Source organism: Mesitornis unicolor, unplaced genomic scaffold (genome assembly GCF_000695765.1).
Source record: "Mesitornis unicolor isolate BGI_N332 unplaced genomic scaffold, ASM69576v1 scaffold28378, whole genome shotgun sequence".
Lineage (NCBI taxonomy): Eukaryota > Metazoa > Chordata > Aves > Mesitornithiformes > Mesitornithidae > Mesitornis > Mesitornis unicolor.
In genome coordinates this window covers 7,191-24,066 of record NW_010202984.1, presented here as the reverse complement: position 1 = coordinate 24,066, position 16,876 = coordinate 7,191, and the positions used below count along the sequence as shown (strand labels likewise).

The following is a 16,876-nucleotide window of genomic DNA, read 5'->3' as shown; positions in this document are numbered from 1 at the left end:
GAAAAACAATATTTAATCCTCCCCTAAGCCAAGTGCTGTGGCAATATGACTTGATCACTGCCGTCTGACTAATTAATTTCCCATGCCCGGGTCTCTCTTTGTGTGGTATTACTGCTCTTCTTCCTTGTCGCAGCCAATAACTCTTCTGTTGGCTTTTTTCCTGTTATCAGTGTCCTTCTGCACTTTCCTGTCCATACTCATGACCTGCATATCAAATTCTGTAAATGTTTTGTATACATAATACCTCATTCTTGGTATTAAAATACTGATAGTCTTTAAAAGATTTTTTTATTGTTATCAATAAATGTGAACTGTTTGGAAAAAGGTGTCAGCCTCTTAATTTCATACCCCTGCAAAGCTTCCAGGTTATTTTCTGTGCTGAATTCAGGTCTGTCAGAGCTGCACTGGGGTGACGCTGTTATGGAGGATGCAGGAGGTGCTTCAGCTCTGCCACTGTGGAGAAGTCTCAGCAAAGCTGTGTGGGGGAGCAGAAACCTGGGTAGGTGCAAGATATGAGAAAATGTGGGTGTAGAAGGAAAACAGCCTCTGGTGGGCACTTCCTTGGCACATAACAAAATCCTGTCTTCCCCACAGTACACACACACACGTTTGGGGTTTTGTACTCGCTTGTGAATGCACAAAAGGACAAAATACTGTGTTCAAAAAGTCTTCAAGTAGCCCTAAAAAGAAAATGGTTGTTTTTATGGACTATGTGATGACTTTATATTCTTTTATCACAGTTTGAAAAGGAACTTCAACCTCAGCAGCTCAGCTGATTGCAGCAGACATGAGGCTTGCACTGGCAAGCTTAGCACCACATGGGTGCAGATAAATATCTCTCATTTGCCCCTGTGCTGAAATGTCTGCCTACCTCAACTAGCAAGTGCAATAACTGTCTTCTTTTCTACCTGCTTATTTCTTTATACCCAGTGGCCCTGCTGTAGGCTTTCTGGCAGAATAAATGGCTCAATGTAGCCCTAGGCTGAGCAAGAACTGTCCTGGGAAAACCTGAGTGGTTTTGGTGCAGACACAGCTACCTGACCACTACCACTGCCCCCAAATCCTGCTCTTTCCAGTCACACTGAGCTTTGCAGGCTGTGCCTTGGTGTGGTGCTTGGTGAGAGCCGCTCTGCTCCGTGCTGTGCAGTGTGGGCTGGGGGAGAGGGGGTTCTAAAGTGAACGTTCAGCTGCACTGCTGTGTGGTTTAGTTTGGCGGATGCGGCTGCTGTTGGGGTTGTGAGGGTTGGGGGTTTTTAACTGAAATGTAACAATATAAAGGTACATTAGTTGTCTCTCATTCGAGAAGAAGCGTGCTGCTCTACAGAGCTGCCCATACAGGGGTTCGATACTGCCCACTTCCAGGGCTGGGTGAGCTGTATGGTGTAGAGGACAGGGGTGGGAGGCTGAGACAATCGCATTTAGGGAATTAGGATTGTTTTTTCTTTTCAGTAGTAGCAATAGGCAAAACTGCAGCTGTTTTTAAAACAGGAGCCAATAAATGTCAGGCTGTGATTCTTCTAACCCCTGGAGTTGTAGCAGTGGCTGAAACATCCATTTATGGTTGGTCTCACAGATTTATCCAAGCTATAAAGTTTCTAAAAGGAGAGTCTTCAACTGTGGTTGTGGAGGTCTGTCAGCACGACCAGATGGCTGCCTGACCTACTTCAAGTTTTAACATGTGGCCAATATTTTTATGCCAGCGCGTAATTATAATGGACTGGCTTAGTGCTGCTCTGGACATTGCTAAATACAAAAGCCCTTGAAAAGACATCGTGCAAGAAGGTGGCTTTGGCTGGTCAGCTGCAGGGGGCAGTGGGAAAGCTGCCTTTCCTGGCCCATGTTCTTCAAGTAAAACTCTACAACAACATTTTAGAATTTAAATACTAGGGGAAAAAAAGACGTCTGTAGTCCATGCTAGCCCACAGATGCAGGATCGGGGCAGAGCCCTTGCCTCTGTGTCGGTGCCGTGCTGTGGGTACTCGGTGTGTGCGGGGCCAGCCCGGCACCTCCTGCACCCCAGCAGCTTTGGAGGACACTGCAAGGCTGGCGCAGCACCTGGGAAAGCTGCTACCGGGGTGGGGGCTGCTCAGTGCCTCCGCAAGAGAAAAATCCTAAGCCCAAAGTGTTACATTTTGGCTGTCTTTCAAAAGTCATCAACATCCAGCGCAATTCAGGCTCTAAAAAAAAAAAAAATTGCCGTCTCTCTTTTTTTGAGTAGTGGAGGAAAGAACTTATTTTGCTGAACTTGTGCCGTTGTAAGGAGTTGGGACACTGGGATAGCAAAGGTTAGGATCTTCAAGCTGCTTGTTTTTCTCTTATTCCCTCCTCTGTGACCACTGCTGAACTCACCCCATGTAATGCTGTAAGCTTCAGTCCCTCAGGTGCCCCATAGCAGCCACAGGCTCTAGGGGAGCAGTGAAGGGACTCCAGTTTTGGGGCTGGTGCTGGGTCTGATTCAGCCTTTTTCCCTATGCCCATAGAGGCTGTGGAAACGGGGGCCAATGCTGGTCCCATTCACAGGTCAGAAAGTCCCCAAGGACACAGCTTTGGTGCCAGCACACATCCCTGGCGAGGCACAGAGCTGAGTCTTGCCCAGCCCTCCTCCTGGCTAGTAAATGAACAAATAAATAATTTCAGGCTTTTCTCCATGTGGCTGCAGCCTTGCCCCTGAACTGGGCAGCAGCTCCCCCTGGGGATGGGCAGCCTGAAGGAAGCCCTGGCTCCCAAACACTACCAGGCAGGGTGGACCTGGGATACTGCTGTGACCCAGCACTGCCCCACACATGAGGGTTGTGTTTTAAATGGATTAATAAAGGGAAAGGAAAAGAAAAAATGAGTTAATGGTATGTATAATTCATCCTGCCACTACCAAAATGAAGTGCAGGGGAGCCCCAGCCACCAGCTATTTCACCTATAGCCCTGGTTTTCCTAATTGCATTTTGCGCAGGAAACACCCAGCTGGTGGTTGAAGGGCAAGGGCAGGGTGTGACCCTGCACAGCCCCACATGTCTCCCAACCCGCGTGGGGCAGAGGGAGAGCTGCACCCCAGCCAGGCACAGGGAGCTCCCCCTTGCTTGAGCTGAGGCCCAGCACCGCATAGTGTCCATGGCTCAGCAGGACATCACACCACTTTTTACAAGGGCACGGAGTGATGGGACAAAGGGTAATGGCTTTAAACTGGGAGGGGGTAGATTTAGATTAGATTTTTATGAAGAAATTCTTTACTCTGAGGGTGGTGAGACACTGGCACAGCTGTGGATGTCATCTCCCTTGAAGTGTTCAAGGCCAGGTTGGACGGGGCTTTGAGCAGCCTGGGCTGGTGGAGGTGTCCCTGCCTATGGCAAGGGTTGGACTGGGGGAGCTTTAAGGCCCCCTCGAACCCAAACCATGATGCTGAGCTCATGCCTGGGGGAGGCCAGTACCCCCAAATACACCATCCAGCATCTCTGGCATTGCTGGGGAGCACCCGCTGAGGCATAAAGGCACAAACACAACCAACCCGATATGGTGTAGAAAACTCATGTACGGGGAGGGGGTAAAGGGCAGAGGGAGAAACCCACGTGTGGGGCAGCACTCAGGGGGCCAGGAGGGCCGGGGCTTTGCTGCTGTCCCGGGGGACAGGGCACAGAAATGGGGGTGGCTGCAGCACAGTGAGTCCCTGTCACAAACCCCACTAGATGGTGCCAGCAGCCCATGCATGGCCCATGGTCACCCGTGTCCCTCTGCCAGGGGCTCGGTGTGGGGCTGGGGCCGTCCTGGGCCCCTTCGTGCTCTGCTACCCCATCAGCATCCCAAGGCACTGGTCCATACTGGGAGCTGAAAACAGCCCCAAACTGCCTGGCCTGCAATGAGAGGATACTCAAGTGTCCTTCAAGCATCTCCTGGTCTTCTGTTTTGCTCTCCTGCTGCTAGGGATCTTCCAAAACAGTCCTCGTTTCACAGGACTACTGAGAAAGTTAATCAACACCAGAGAAAACCCTGGAGGAGCTGGTGGGAGAAATCCTGTAGAAGTGAAAAAAATATTCTGGTTATTGCTATGCCCCAGTAAGAATCAGCCCACGAGCTGCAGCGGGCTGTAACCAAACATTTAACTTTAATTATGTACAGGACTCCACGGGGGGAAAGAGATGGAAAGAGGTGGAAAAACAGATGGGAACCGAAAATACGACATTGCTCCTCACAAGAGCATTACAAATCGACTCAGGGCGGGTATTGGCCAGGGACAACACACTGCTTGTCCCTCCTACCCCATGGGACTACAGGTGCGAGCATCACTTCAGGTCCCAGGCTGCGGGGACACAGGTGGAAGCCGGGCGTCTCCGTAAGGAGCCATCGCAGCCCCCCCCGCGGCTCTCCCGCTCTGTCTCCAGCGGCTGTCACCAGCTGAAAAGGGCAAGAACAAGGTAAAGTCATAAAATCCTTCCTCTGAGCCCGTCTGTGCTTGTCTGCATTCCCACCCACAGGGGAGTGTGTGTCCCAGGCACTGGCTGCTGCCCACCCGCAGCGATGGATGTTGGTGACCGTGCCTGCGCCTTGGCTGGTGACACAAAATTATCCCAATAAAGCAGCCCCCGATGGAGGACGTGTCTCCTGCCCCTTGGGGGTGTTCAAACAGCCGCAGGGGCTGTAGGACTTTCAGGTCCCAAAGGTGTTTGCTAGAGCAGAGAGAGCAGGACTTGCTGCTCTCCCTATGGCTGCTCGGAGTGCTGCCAGGTCCTGCCTGGGGGCTCTACCTGCCCTGGGAAGTGATGAGAGGGCAGCGCAACCCCCTTGAAGCTCCTGTCATCCCCTCCAGCGGGCTGGAGAGCCCGACCAGAGCCAGTGTCTGACCACAGCCCCACTCAAACCAGAGCCCATCTGCCGCTGCGGCAGAGGACACACGCTGCTGTAAATACAGCCCGTTAATTGATTGCTCTTGCTTCAGCGGATTTCCCTGAAATCCCTCATCGGTCGGTGATGGATCTGTTTCATAACAGCTCTCAGAAAGCTTCCCCCATCACGGCGTGTGCCAGCAGAGCATCACTGGGCTCACTCACATCCCAGCCGTGTGGTGCAGCCCCAACCTTGCTGCATTTTATACCCCTAAAGCCAGCAACTCGCTGGCATGGGGGGACAGGGGCTGCCCAGGAGGACAGAGACCCCTGAGGATGAGGTTTCTGGACCAGGCTGTGGTGATGCTGCTTGGCCACCAGCGTCAGCCTGACCCATGCTGCCCACCCCAGCCTCCGCACCCCCTGTGGGGCCAGCACAGCTGGGGTTGGCGACTCTGCAGGACCCCAGCACCCATTGCCAGGAAGACCAGACCCAAGCAAAGCAGCCTGAAGATATTTTTCTTACCAGGTCCCTCCAGCACACCCAATACTTCTCCCTGAGGGGCTGCCAGCCTGCTGTCCCCCCCCGCCCTGTGCAGCCACCCTGGTCCCCATGGGACCCCCACACCCCAGGAGCACAGGAGTAGTCCAGGAGCTCCAGCTCTGCTCTGCACCATCCTCCTCCTCCCTGCAGCTCCGGGTTAGGGCCATGCTGAGCTCCCTGCTGCAGCTGCACTGAGCAATTCTCTTTGAAGATATTTAATGATATTTAATGTTATTTAATGAAGATATTTTAAGACAGTAAACCCACCCTCCAGCCATCTCTGACTCTCTCCTGAGCCCTGGATGCAGCTCAGAGGAAGTGCAAAGAACTGAGGACTAGGAGGAATGGCAAATCTCATCCCTGGGACAAAGGGTGTCCCCCAGGGCGAGCAGGAGCCTTCCTGGAATGAGAGTCTTGCCAAGCGGTGACCCTGTGGCTGGTACCCAGTGGGAGCAGCAGGTACCCAGTGGGAGCAGCAAACCAGTCCCACACTGGGGCTGCAGAGAGCACTGGTGTGAAGGCAGACAGTCCAGACTGGCCCAGTCACCCCTCTCTGCACCATGGCGGTTGTGCTGCAGGCTCTCTTGCAGCATGACATGCAGCAGTCACATCCCCAGGCTCTTCTCCTGAGAGACCTGGAGCCGTGACACCAATCTGTCCCAGCAGATAGTCAAAATCCTGTTGAAACGTGGACCAGACCCCCATGGGACGTGCTGCTGCTGGGGCAGTTGTAGAAGGGTAACCCAGAGAGCAGTGCTGGGTCTTTGCCTCCTAAAATAGAAGAACAAACTTGTTTGGCCCCAAAGGTTGCCATAGATCTGAAGTGGCATGCTTGGGGATGCACTGGGCCTCTTCTCCTGGTGGAGAAGGGGGATAAGGTGCGATGGGGACCAGCTGCTGGGACTTGCAGGGAGCCTGGCATAGGACCCAACGTGACGCTGCAGGAGGACGACACAGGCTGGGTTTGTGAGGAGCTGCTGCAGCTCTGTGGCACATCAGGGAAATGTTGAGGAAATGTTGGGGAAATGTCAAGGACATGTCGGGGACCTGACAGTGCCTGCAGCCACCCAAGGGCTCTCCATGGAGATCAGCCAGGAGATGCAGTCATGGGCTCCTCCAGCTCAGCCCAGCCAGCAGCACGAACCCATGCCTGGGAGGAACAGCCAGGCTGGGAGACCAGTTCAGGAAAGCCCATGGGGACTTGGGGTGACGTCTGTCACACACACCCCGACCTCCCCCGGCACAGCGTGGAGACCCCAGGGCAGGCAGGGACGATGGGGACAGAGCAGGCAGGACCTGGGGGCTGTGAGTCAGGCCACCCACGTCACATGGGTCCCGTGGCCCCGAGAGCCCCCGCTGGGGATGAGAGCTGCTGCTGGGGTCACTGCTTATTGTGGAAGGATGGGGGGACATGCAAACAGGGACCTGGAGCCTTCAAGCCCAGCCGATGAGGACAGAGCAGAGAGCAGAGCTGCTGCTCCCACAGCTTTTGGTCTCCTGGTTCAGGAAGGGCAAAGCCATACATTTCATCTGTCTGCGCTTTGCAGCTCTGTGGAAATCGGTGCCAAAAAAAAAAAGAGGTGTTTTCGGCCCTGGAGCAAAAGCCTGGCTGAGGGCAGGAGGTCACCAAAGCTGAATGCGTGCCATATTTTCTTATTATAAAAATAAATATATAGGGGGAAAGAGGAGCAAGTGGAAAGAGGAGTGGGTTTAGAAACAGGCCAGGATGGAGCAGGCAGCAGGCAGCCTGCTCTCAGTGGCGTGTGTTACCCTGTCTTTGCTCAGTGACTTTGAAAACACTATGGGGGTTTTTTGGTGGTTGGTGGTTGCTTTTTTTTTGCAGGCACTATGCACAAACATGGCCATGTGTATGCAAACACAATTCCCTTCGCTCGCAGGTGAACGCAGCCCTGACAGTGCCTTTTATCCGAGTCCACCTGACAGCAGGAGCAGACATCAGTGCTTGCCCAGGGCTCACCATAACCCGTCCCCCTCCAACACTGGGGTGCGCATCCCGTGCCATCGACGCAGTGGCAGCAAATCCAATTTATATGGCAGTGTGGCCAGGGGAGCGCCAACTACATCTGGCCATGCCAGGTTGCCCTGCACCGCTGGCGCTGGTCACGGGGAGCGAGGACAAACCCGTGCCTTTGTTTTCTCCTCTTTGGGTGTCACGAGCGTCCCAGGCTCGGCAGGACGGCAGCTCGGGAACATTCGCTCACCGTAGGGCTATTTTGTCTTCATGCTACAGCCTTCCTGGAGATGTCAGCTGCCAGAACGTGTCATTTATGCTTCACAGCGCTGCCTTAGCATTTTCATGGACGTGACAGAGTGACAAGAAACAGCATCCTTGAAAGAAGGGCTCAATGTGGATGGTTCATCTCTACCAAACCAGTGTGAGCTCGGCCGGGCTGAGCTGGGCACTGGGAGTGGCTCTGAAGGGGCCCGGGGTGGCCATGGAGGTGGCCCCTGTGGTGGGGACACCTCAGGAGCTGTCCTAAAACAGCAGCTCCAGCAAACCACCCTCTCTTCCCCTGTCAGGTCAAAGCGATGACACATCTGCTTTGTCCTGCCATGCCTCGAGTGGAATGGTTAAACAAACACCTTGTCTCTTATCCCTGCAGCTCAAAATCCCCTCTCCCTGGGCTCAGGCAGGCTTGGTCCCCATCTCACCACTTTTAAAGAAAATTTTAAAGTGTAGGTTAAGAGGATTGCTCCCAATGGGGTGATAGGGTGTGCAGCACTGTGCAGGAGGGCAGGATTTTAAAGCTGCTGCTCTATGAACACAGCAGTGTTGTGCCTTCCTTGACTCAGTTTACCTTGTGCAAAAAATCTCACTTCCCCTTGCTCTTACAGAGGATTTGGTGCAACACCCCCTGGGCTGCAGCGCTCGCACCGAGCTGTTGGTTGAAGGCTGAGACTTTTTGCCTTCCCATGTCCTTACTGTGAAAGGAGAAGGCGCTTGGCCAGCATCAGCACAAGGAGCCACATCCATCAGCTCCGGTTAAACACAGACAATTGTTCCCAGCACCCCTGGAAGGGGGAGGAGAGCACCACACGGGCACACACACGGGTCACCACACAGGGAAAATACAGCTGGTCGCTGGCTGCAGCAGGTCCTGCCCGACCCAGGGGCCAGCATGGCCCAGGTCGGGAGATGGGAAGAGGTCTTCAAATCCTGGTGTGGTATCAGGACCCGCTCCCCTCCCAGTGCCACTGGAGTTACACTGGCCTTGACAAAAATGAGAGCTGATTTTGAGCATAAAGCAGCCGCACGGGGTACCTCGGGGCTGCCAGCTCATCTCTGCTCCACACTGATGCCAGAGGAGGCTGATGGAAGTGAAGTGCATGTCATTGCCCATCGTCAAAGCCACCGAGGAGCCACCGAGCTCTGCTCAGGTCCTCGGGACAGCTCTGATGCCAGGAGACACCAGGGTCACAGCCGTGCCCCCTTCCTGCAGGGAAGGGGAGCCCTGAACCCCTCCTTTCAGCACACCAGACACCAGTTTGCTTCCTTCAAAACAACTTGGGGACCCCAAGAGAGCTGGGGGTGGGTGCCAGAGGTTTGGGGAGCAGCAGAACCCCAGCAGGATGATGCCCTCGAGTTGAACAGGGCCATCTGTGACTGATACTCACCGTCAGAAAATATGTTTTAAAAAGGCAATGTCCTGACAGGCTGCGGTCGCGACGGAGCCCCGGGCGCAGGCTGCGGAGCTGAGACAGCGGCTGCCAGAGCAGAGCTGTCAGGAGCTCTTACAGTGACGCTGTATTTGGGAGCAGGGACAGTGCGAGGAGCAGGCGCAGGTTCCCTCCTCTGAACCCAGAAAGGGGCAGGAGGGGAGGCTTTGAGATAAGTCAGGCCAAAATGTGGAGACTCAGCAGCTGAAGGTTGCAGCCAAAGAGCTGCCGCCCCAGGACACTGTGGGACCAGGCGTGTTCAGAGGGAACATCAAGCTCCCTTGTAAATTGAATGAAAACTTCAATTTTGTTCAACCTTGCTTCCTAATAGACCTGTCCTTTGCCCAGCCTTGAAAAGGAAGGAGCAGTTTGACCATAGACACAGCTACGGCAGAAATCATCTCAGATCTGGGACAACACTGAGGTCACTTTTGCACCGTTAGGTTTGTTTTGTTATTTAAGGACAAGAAGTCACTCGGGAAAGGGTAGAGGACTGCAACACGAAAGCCCAAGGAGTCAAGGCCGCATAATCAGCAGGGACCCAGGCTGCGTGGGCAGGAACAGGCAGCGACCCCAGGGAATGTTTACAACGTGACATTTTCGTGCACTCTGAAATAATAAAAAACAATGTTTGGTTTTCAGGGTGAGAGCGTCACGTCTGCCTGCCTCTGCAGTGGGGCGTGCTGCAGAGCGCTGCTCGCATCAGGACACGGGTCAGGGGCTGCAAACGCTGCTCGAGGACGGCAGTGGCTGCTGGGGAGCCAAGGCCAGATGTGATGGTGGCCACAGCAGCAGCCCCAGTGACAGCCTGGGACCCAGCCCCTGCAGCCCTGGTAACTGGGACCCAGCCCCAGCTGCAGGCGCTCCCTGGGTGGGTGAAGACAGATAGGGGGTTGGTCTGGCTCCACCGCAAACTGGAAGCGTGCCCGTGAAACCCCCTCTGTGCTCCCATTGCCCAAGTCCAGGGTCTCAGGTATCCCCTGCAAGCATCAGACCCTGCTGCACTCGATGTTGTGCTAATGCTGTGGATCCACTGGAGATCCCATCTCCCGGCCTACAGTGCTGTGAGGAGCCATACACCCACTGCTGGCCCCCCAAAGCCCTTCCATCACCCCTCAGGCATGCCAGGCTTTCTCTGAGCTTCAGAGCAGCTCCTCTCTTCACATATCAGTTTCATGGACAGTGGCAGGACCCTATGCTGGATTTCAGGAGTGTTCTTACCTAATTCTGCCTTTTTTCACCTGGAAATACCTTACCTGTGCACGCTAGGACATGTATCAGCCATCTGGAGCTGCATGGCCAGGTATCCCCCAGCGTACAGCAGCAAGTCCTGCCCTGGTGAATGTTACTACACTTTGTACCATTTCTTTTCATCCCTCTTCCATTTTCAGCGCCTGTGCTCTGTTCGTTTCCCTGTCCTCCCCATCTGCTCCCAGCCCCTCTCTGCCCTTCCCCACCTGCACCCCAAGCCCAGAACAGCAAAAGGGGTCTTGATTTGGGGCTTTCATGCAGTATCAGCCGAGGGCCCCCCTGCACTGCTGCCCATGCTGATTCATCTGCAGTGGCCAAGGGCGACTGGGGTGGTCACAGCACCCTCCCCATCCCAGCCCATCACCTCTGCAGCTGCAGCCCTGTGTGGAGGGGGCTCAGCCCCACGTGGAGGACATTCAAGGTTCAACCCCATGGGGGGTTAACCAGCTGCTCAATGTGCCTTGTAATGCCCCATCAGTTGATCAGCTGCCAAATTTATTGGCCCTCAAAGTGAATCAGTGCTAATATGAAGCCATATGCTTGTGTCCAGAGAGGTTAGGACATGTGCCAGGGCTTGGTGTCCCTTCTTGATGCCACCGCAGTGGGCAAAGCCAGTCACTGGGACCACTGGGATGGCTGCAGCCTGCTGGGGAAGGGGCTGGGCTGAACCCCTGGTCCTCCACGGCATCTTGGGGCTGCAGAGACAGATCCGAGACACCACCACATGACACGTTTCACTTCCTGATGACCCGAGAACGTTGCCGCAGAGCGTGTCACCTCATGTCACCTGAGGAAAGCAGTGTCGATGGCCCTAAGAGAGGTGAGCTTTTCGCTCCAGCTACTAATCCTGGCCAGGGCGAGATAAGAGAAGCTATAGAAACTCCTCCAAGCTGGAGAACAGCTGCGCTAAATCCCTTTAGTCCCCAGCAAGACATTTGTTTACAGGGAGGATGGGTTTTGTTACCCAGGGCTGTCTAGTACAGGCTGTCCCCTACGGTGCCCATGCTGGCGGGGGGGTACAGGGGCTGCAGCAGGGACGGGGGCTTGGGCCAAGGTGGGTTTTCAAACCCGAGACAACCTCTTTTGGGGGAAGAGGGCGGTCACCTGGGACAGGGATGAGCCGGGGAGCGTCTGTGCCAGGGTCAGCCCCACTTTGTCTCCATGTCTGTGACTGGCAGCCCTGACTGTCCCACTGGGGTCAAGCACTCTTGCTGATGGCTGCATAAGGGACATTGGTTTCCATGAGCCCAGCTGTGGGTTGGATCAGCCCCATACCCGGGGAGGGTCCCAGAAGGGGGCCCTCGGCCCCCCAAAGCTGGTGGTGGTGCCAGCAGGGGTCCCCTCCCATCCCTCCTCCATCAGCACTGGAGGACTCAAATCCAGCCCTGTTCTCCTCCTCTCTCCCCACTGACGCCCACCCTGGGGCTATGGGCAAACCTCAGACCCAACCTCTCCCAACCAAGTCCTGCCTATACCACCTTGCAATTACAGCCTTTAAGCCATTAACCCCATCTGGCATTGGGGCACCAGGCAGGCAAGGAGGCAGCAGGACAGGAGTCAAGCTTGGCATGACCCTCTCTGGGTCCAGTCAGCCCCGTGTGCTAGTCCAGAACAGGGCTGAGCTGCAGGCTCTCCCTGCTCAGGGTGTCACGTACCCCATGGCGGCCCTGCTGGCGCCAGGAACAGGATCCGATGGGCGACACGCTGTTCCAGACAGAGCAGCACGGAGCACCACGTATGGCTGATCCATCTATGCATCGGGGAGGATGCGGCTCCCCTTGAAGGTGGGGGCGGAAGCTGCAGCGGGTCAGATTTCTCCTCTCACCTGTCGCTAATCAAAGGCTGGTTGGATTTAATCTCCGGGAGAGGCTGCTTTAACCATCTCCTGTGTGACTGGGGGGGCCCTGCCTTGCTGATGCCTGGTACAGGCAGGGAGGATGGGCAGGGCTGCCAGCCCACCCTCCCCTCTCTCGTTTTTGCCCAGTTTATCCCATCCGGTGCTCATTCCAGGTGGGAGAAGTGATGCTTCACCCTGTGACGCTGTTGCATCTCTGTTGACCAAGGGCAGAAACGGGAGGCAGAGGCTTGAGCAAATGACATAGGGTGGAAGCATCCCATGGCACAGGCTGCTTTCATCGCCTCTGTGTCCTGCTTTGGGGTGCTGGGGCACAGGGCATCCCACCACAGCAGTCAGGGATGCATCAGCTTCATCAGTGTCCAGGAGCTGGCCCAGATTCATAGAAATACATCACTCAATTATTTGCCACCCCATTTATAACGATGTTTCACCACCCGCGAGCAATGGGCATGACACACTGGTCCCATCAGCAGGGAAAGTGTCACCAGTGTGTGACAGTGCCATGTGGATCTGCTCGCTGGGCAGCGCAGGTTACTGGGACACTGTGTCTGGGACTGGAGCAGTGCCCAGCACCGCCTGCTCCACGTCGTGCATTGCTCCCGGCTTCCTCAGCTGCCACCGTCCCCTCTGAACCGCGACGGCTGAGCACTGAGGTGTGAGCACCCTGAAAGCACATCCAGGCACAGCACGGGCTGTTCCTGGCAGCTGCAGATTGTGTTACTGAAGCTCATCCCAGTGCTGCACGGAGCCGTGTCTGGCAATGGAGCTGGGGAGCGCTTGGCTGGTGGGAAAGGTTCACGTGCTCTTTTGGGTTCCCCCTTGCACAACCACTTTAGGGGATCAAACATAATGGTTGCTAGTGAAATAAAAATGGGTGTTTGTAAAAGGTGCTGCAAAACTTGGCAGAATGTGAGCACCTTTACTTGGGAGAGCTCAGCTCACTGCATGAGCCCTGATGGCTGCCACCCTGGGGACCATCCTTCACCTCCTCCTGCAGTGCTATGGCTGCACAGGGCAGGCATTGGGGTGAGGATGACCACAAACCCTCTTGTACAACATCTCCTCCAAGCAACCCTTGCTCCAGACCTGAATGCCAGGTACGGGGCTCCACCTGCCACAAACCCACCCCCTAGCTTATCCGTGTGCCATCCCAGCTCCTGCCCATCACTGCTGCTGTCCCTTGCAGGCAGGATTCGATCCCCTGCCCGAATTACTAAACCTCACAGGGATGAGTCCTGGCCGCTCCTGAAGCCCCGCTGAAGCTGAGCACCATCTCAGCTCCACTCGCCATCTCGGTGGGTCTCCGTGGTCCAATGCATGGCTTACGGGATGCAGGGCTTTTCTGTAGGACTCGTATGTATGTGAATGTCTCCGTCGTATGTGAATGTCCCCATCTCCAAGTACCCAAAAAGCTCTCATGAGTCTTTCCTTGGGAAAAACACAAGCTTTGGTTAATATTATTATTTTCTTTAATAATACCTGACTCAATCTGGCTGGCTAAGCCCTCCTTGAAAAACACAGTATTTAAGCACATCATTCTGGACACAAAAGACTGCAATGGAAAACGAGTCGCCGCATCCATCCTTCTCTGGTTTCTTCCCATCCTTGCAGAGTCCCCGGGCGCGTTGTTTTCCCAGCTGTCAGTGGACATAAGCTAATACAGAACGAGATATTCATGCAAAAGGCCTTTGGAAATATTCATTGCTCATCTTTTAACAAGATTACCCCTGAAACCCTCTGTTGCTCTGAGGGAGATTTAAAACCTTTCAGGCTCTCGGTAACCATAGCAGCACAGATGTGAAAACTCTGGGGAGACAAATGATGGGAGAAATCCTTGGGGCTGCAGCGCTCGGGCAGGGATGCTACTTATCTGCACCGTGTTGGCTCTGCATCAGCTCATGGCTCCTTCCCAGTGGGGTGCCGGCAGTAACTGGGATGGTTTAGAGCCAGGACAAGGGGTTTGGAGACCAGAGTCCCCGTTCCCTCCTGCCACAGGTTCCTCCTTCACCTTGGGCACCACTTCTCTACCTGTGAGGGAGATGCTGCGGGTTTGAGGTTGAACTGATCAATTTTTGGAATGAAATACTGGGAAAGCAAGCAGTGGCGAAGGCATCACACAGCCCCCAAGCACCCCCCAAGAGCTGGCTGAGCCCTGCAGAGCTTTGCCATAGTCAGCTGGGAGCAAATGTGGGAAATGATTTCATCTCCTCTCTTGAAGAACCCCGTCACTATGTCTATCTAAGCACAAAGCAGCATTAACCACATTCTTTTCTAATAAAAAAGCTCTGGTTTCAGCTTTAAACAGTTTCCATGGCTGGAGTGAGGTTACTTGTCATGCTCTGCTTCCTCACCGCCCTCAGTTCTTCATTCCCACTGATGTTGATGGCACGCAAAGCACCAAAATGCGGTCACTGCTTCAATCACATGCCTAAACCCGGCACTCTCTGCTCATCCACCTCTTCTGCTGGGTTTTGGCCTGCCGAAGTCCTACAGCTGTGCCATCACATCTTCTGTGTCTTCAGCTCCTTTGAACTCCTGCGGCTCAGTCCCTGGCATCAACTTCGTGCTCTCCACAGGGCACAAGAAGCCTCTCCAGAAAGAGCTTCACGTTGGCAAGTCAAGGGTGTAACCAGAAGGTGCAACATGGTGTACAGGGCATTTTTGGGCACCAGTCCCAGTGTCAGTCCTGTGAGAGACCCAACCTTCCCACTCTCCCAGGGCAGGCTGGGCTGGAGACAGGATTCTGCTCACCCCACTGCAATCACTGGGCTCTCCTGGTAATAAGATCAGACAAGGAAAGCTCTTAACATGGATAAAATATAGCGGTAGTTGGGGAATTAAGTGGCAGGGGCCATTCTGGTGAAAAGGGCTTCTGAAATCAACAGAACAAATTCAGGCAGAACTGAACACTGAAACTGGTACTTCGCTATGGAAAGAAAACCAACTACATTCAAACTACAAAAAAAATAGTCCAAAGCTAGAAAAAAAACACCCCACATGCACAAATTTAGGATAAAAACTTATTTTAACTTTTGAGGAAGTTCCCTTTGTATTTGCAGTTTGCATAAATCAGCTTCTGAAACAACTCTAGCGTGAAATAGGGAAGGTGACCACCGAGGAAACACACCCAGACAGGGCAACCTGCTTCTCTACCAGCAAACGTGAGGTGCTGCCCGTCCACGCCTTTCTGCCCAATAAATCTGAGTCACGGTTTTGGTGAAGCCAGGTAACGGCCAGCGCTCCTACCCACACCTGCTCTGCATCTGCTCATGGAGATTGTTATGCATCATTTCAGGGAGATTTTGTTTTCCCCTCAGGTTAAATATTTTGCAAAACCACAGAACAGCTGACAGCTGACCGGAGAGGTTCTGACACACACGTTTCGGGGAGATCTTATTTTTCCCCTCAGGTCAAATATTTCACAGGTTCATGGAAGAGGGGCATATTCGCAGCCACCGCATCTGCACACAAGTCCCCAGCCCCAGCTACATGCATGAAAGGCTGCGGGCGACACCGGCCACCCCTGCCATGTCCAGCCATGAACCACCCAACCGGCAGGGGACCCTGACCGAGCCCACACCATGTCAGTCCCCAGGGAGGACAAATGGGCAGGGACAGCTCATGCAGTGTGACGGCGGTGGCAACGCTGCCGGCTCTGCAGCGCTGCCGGGAACAACGGGTGATGCAAGTGCAATGTGCAACGCAGCGCGGTGCTCTCCAGGGCTGGAGTGGCTTTCCAGGACTGAGCTCTGCGGATTGGCCCGGAGCACCCCGCTGCTCTCCTCCCTCCTTGCCCTCCCTCCTTCAGCACCCCCAACTCACAGAGATTGGACAGCCTGGTGCCACATGGCAGAGAGGAACCAGGATAAAAAGAAGAGCCAGAGTTGGGGATCGTAGAGTCCACGGCAGAACGGCCGGGAGAAGTTTGCAGGGAGGTGGCACCAAACTTCCCTGGCTGCACCAAGCCGCTGCAGGGGAGGACGGACAGACGGACGGAGAGCAGGGCTGCAGCCACCCAGGGACAGCCGTGGGGTGAGCGCCAGCTGCGGAGCGTCCTGTCCCCTCTGCGCCCAGCCATGTCCTTGGAGGTGAAGGAGAAGAACCACGTGCGGTTGGTCTTCTTGGGTGCTGCCGGCGTGGGCAAGACGGCGCTCATCCACCGCTTCTTGATGGACACCTTTGAGCCCAAGCACCGGCGCACGGTGGAGGAGCTGCACAGCAAGGAGTACGAGGTGTGCGGAGCCACGGTCAAGGTGGAAATCCTGGACACCAGCGGTAGCTACTCCTTCCCGGCCATGAGGAAGCTCTCAATCCAGAACAGTGATGCTTTTGCCCTGGTCTATGCCGTAGATGACGCCGAGTCCTTCGAGAGCATCAAAAGCCTGCGGGAGGAGATCCTGGAGGTGAAGGAGGACAAGTTCCCTCCCATAGTGGTGGTCGGCAACAAGGCGGATAGCGGCAGCGAACGGCAGGTGCCGGTGGAGGACGCCCTGTCGCTGGTGGAGCTGGACTGGAACAGCCGCTTCGTGGAGACCTCGGCCAAGGACAACCAGAATGTCCTGGAGGTCTTCAGGGAGCTGCTGCAGCAAGCCAACCTGCCCAGCCTGCTCAGCCCCACGCTCTGCAAGAGGAGGGAGACCCTGCCCAGGGAGCAGGCGCTGAGGCCTCCCATGAACAAGACCAACAGCTGCTCCGTCTGCTGAGCTGCCCAGGCCGGGGGAAGGCACTGGCAGA

The 16,876-nt window shown here is 54.9% G+C and overlaps 1 protein-coding gene across 1 annotated transcript; it reads left to right on the top strand.

Annotated features, from left to right (window-relative positions):
• The first annotated feature begins 16,126 nt into the window (after nt 1-16,126).
• LOC104545432 (GTP-binding protein Rhes-like) lies at nt 16,127-16,866 on the top strand. Its single transcript, XM_010190573.1, has one exon. The coding sequence runs from the start codon at nt 16,219-16,221 to the stop codon at nt 16,843-16,845; it is 627 nt and encodes a 208-aa protein (XP_010188875.1). The 5' UTR covers nt 16,127-16,218; the 3' UTR covers nt 16,846-16,866.
• Nucleotides 16,867-16,876: the final 10 nt, after the last annotated feature.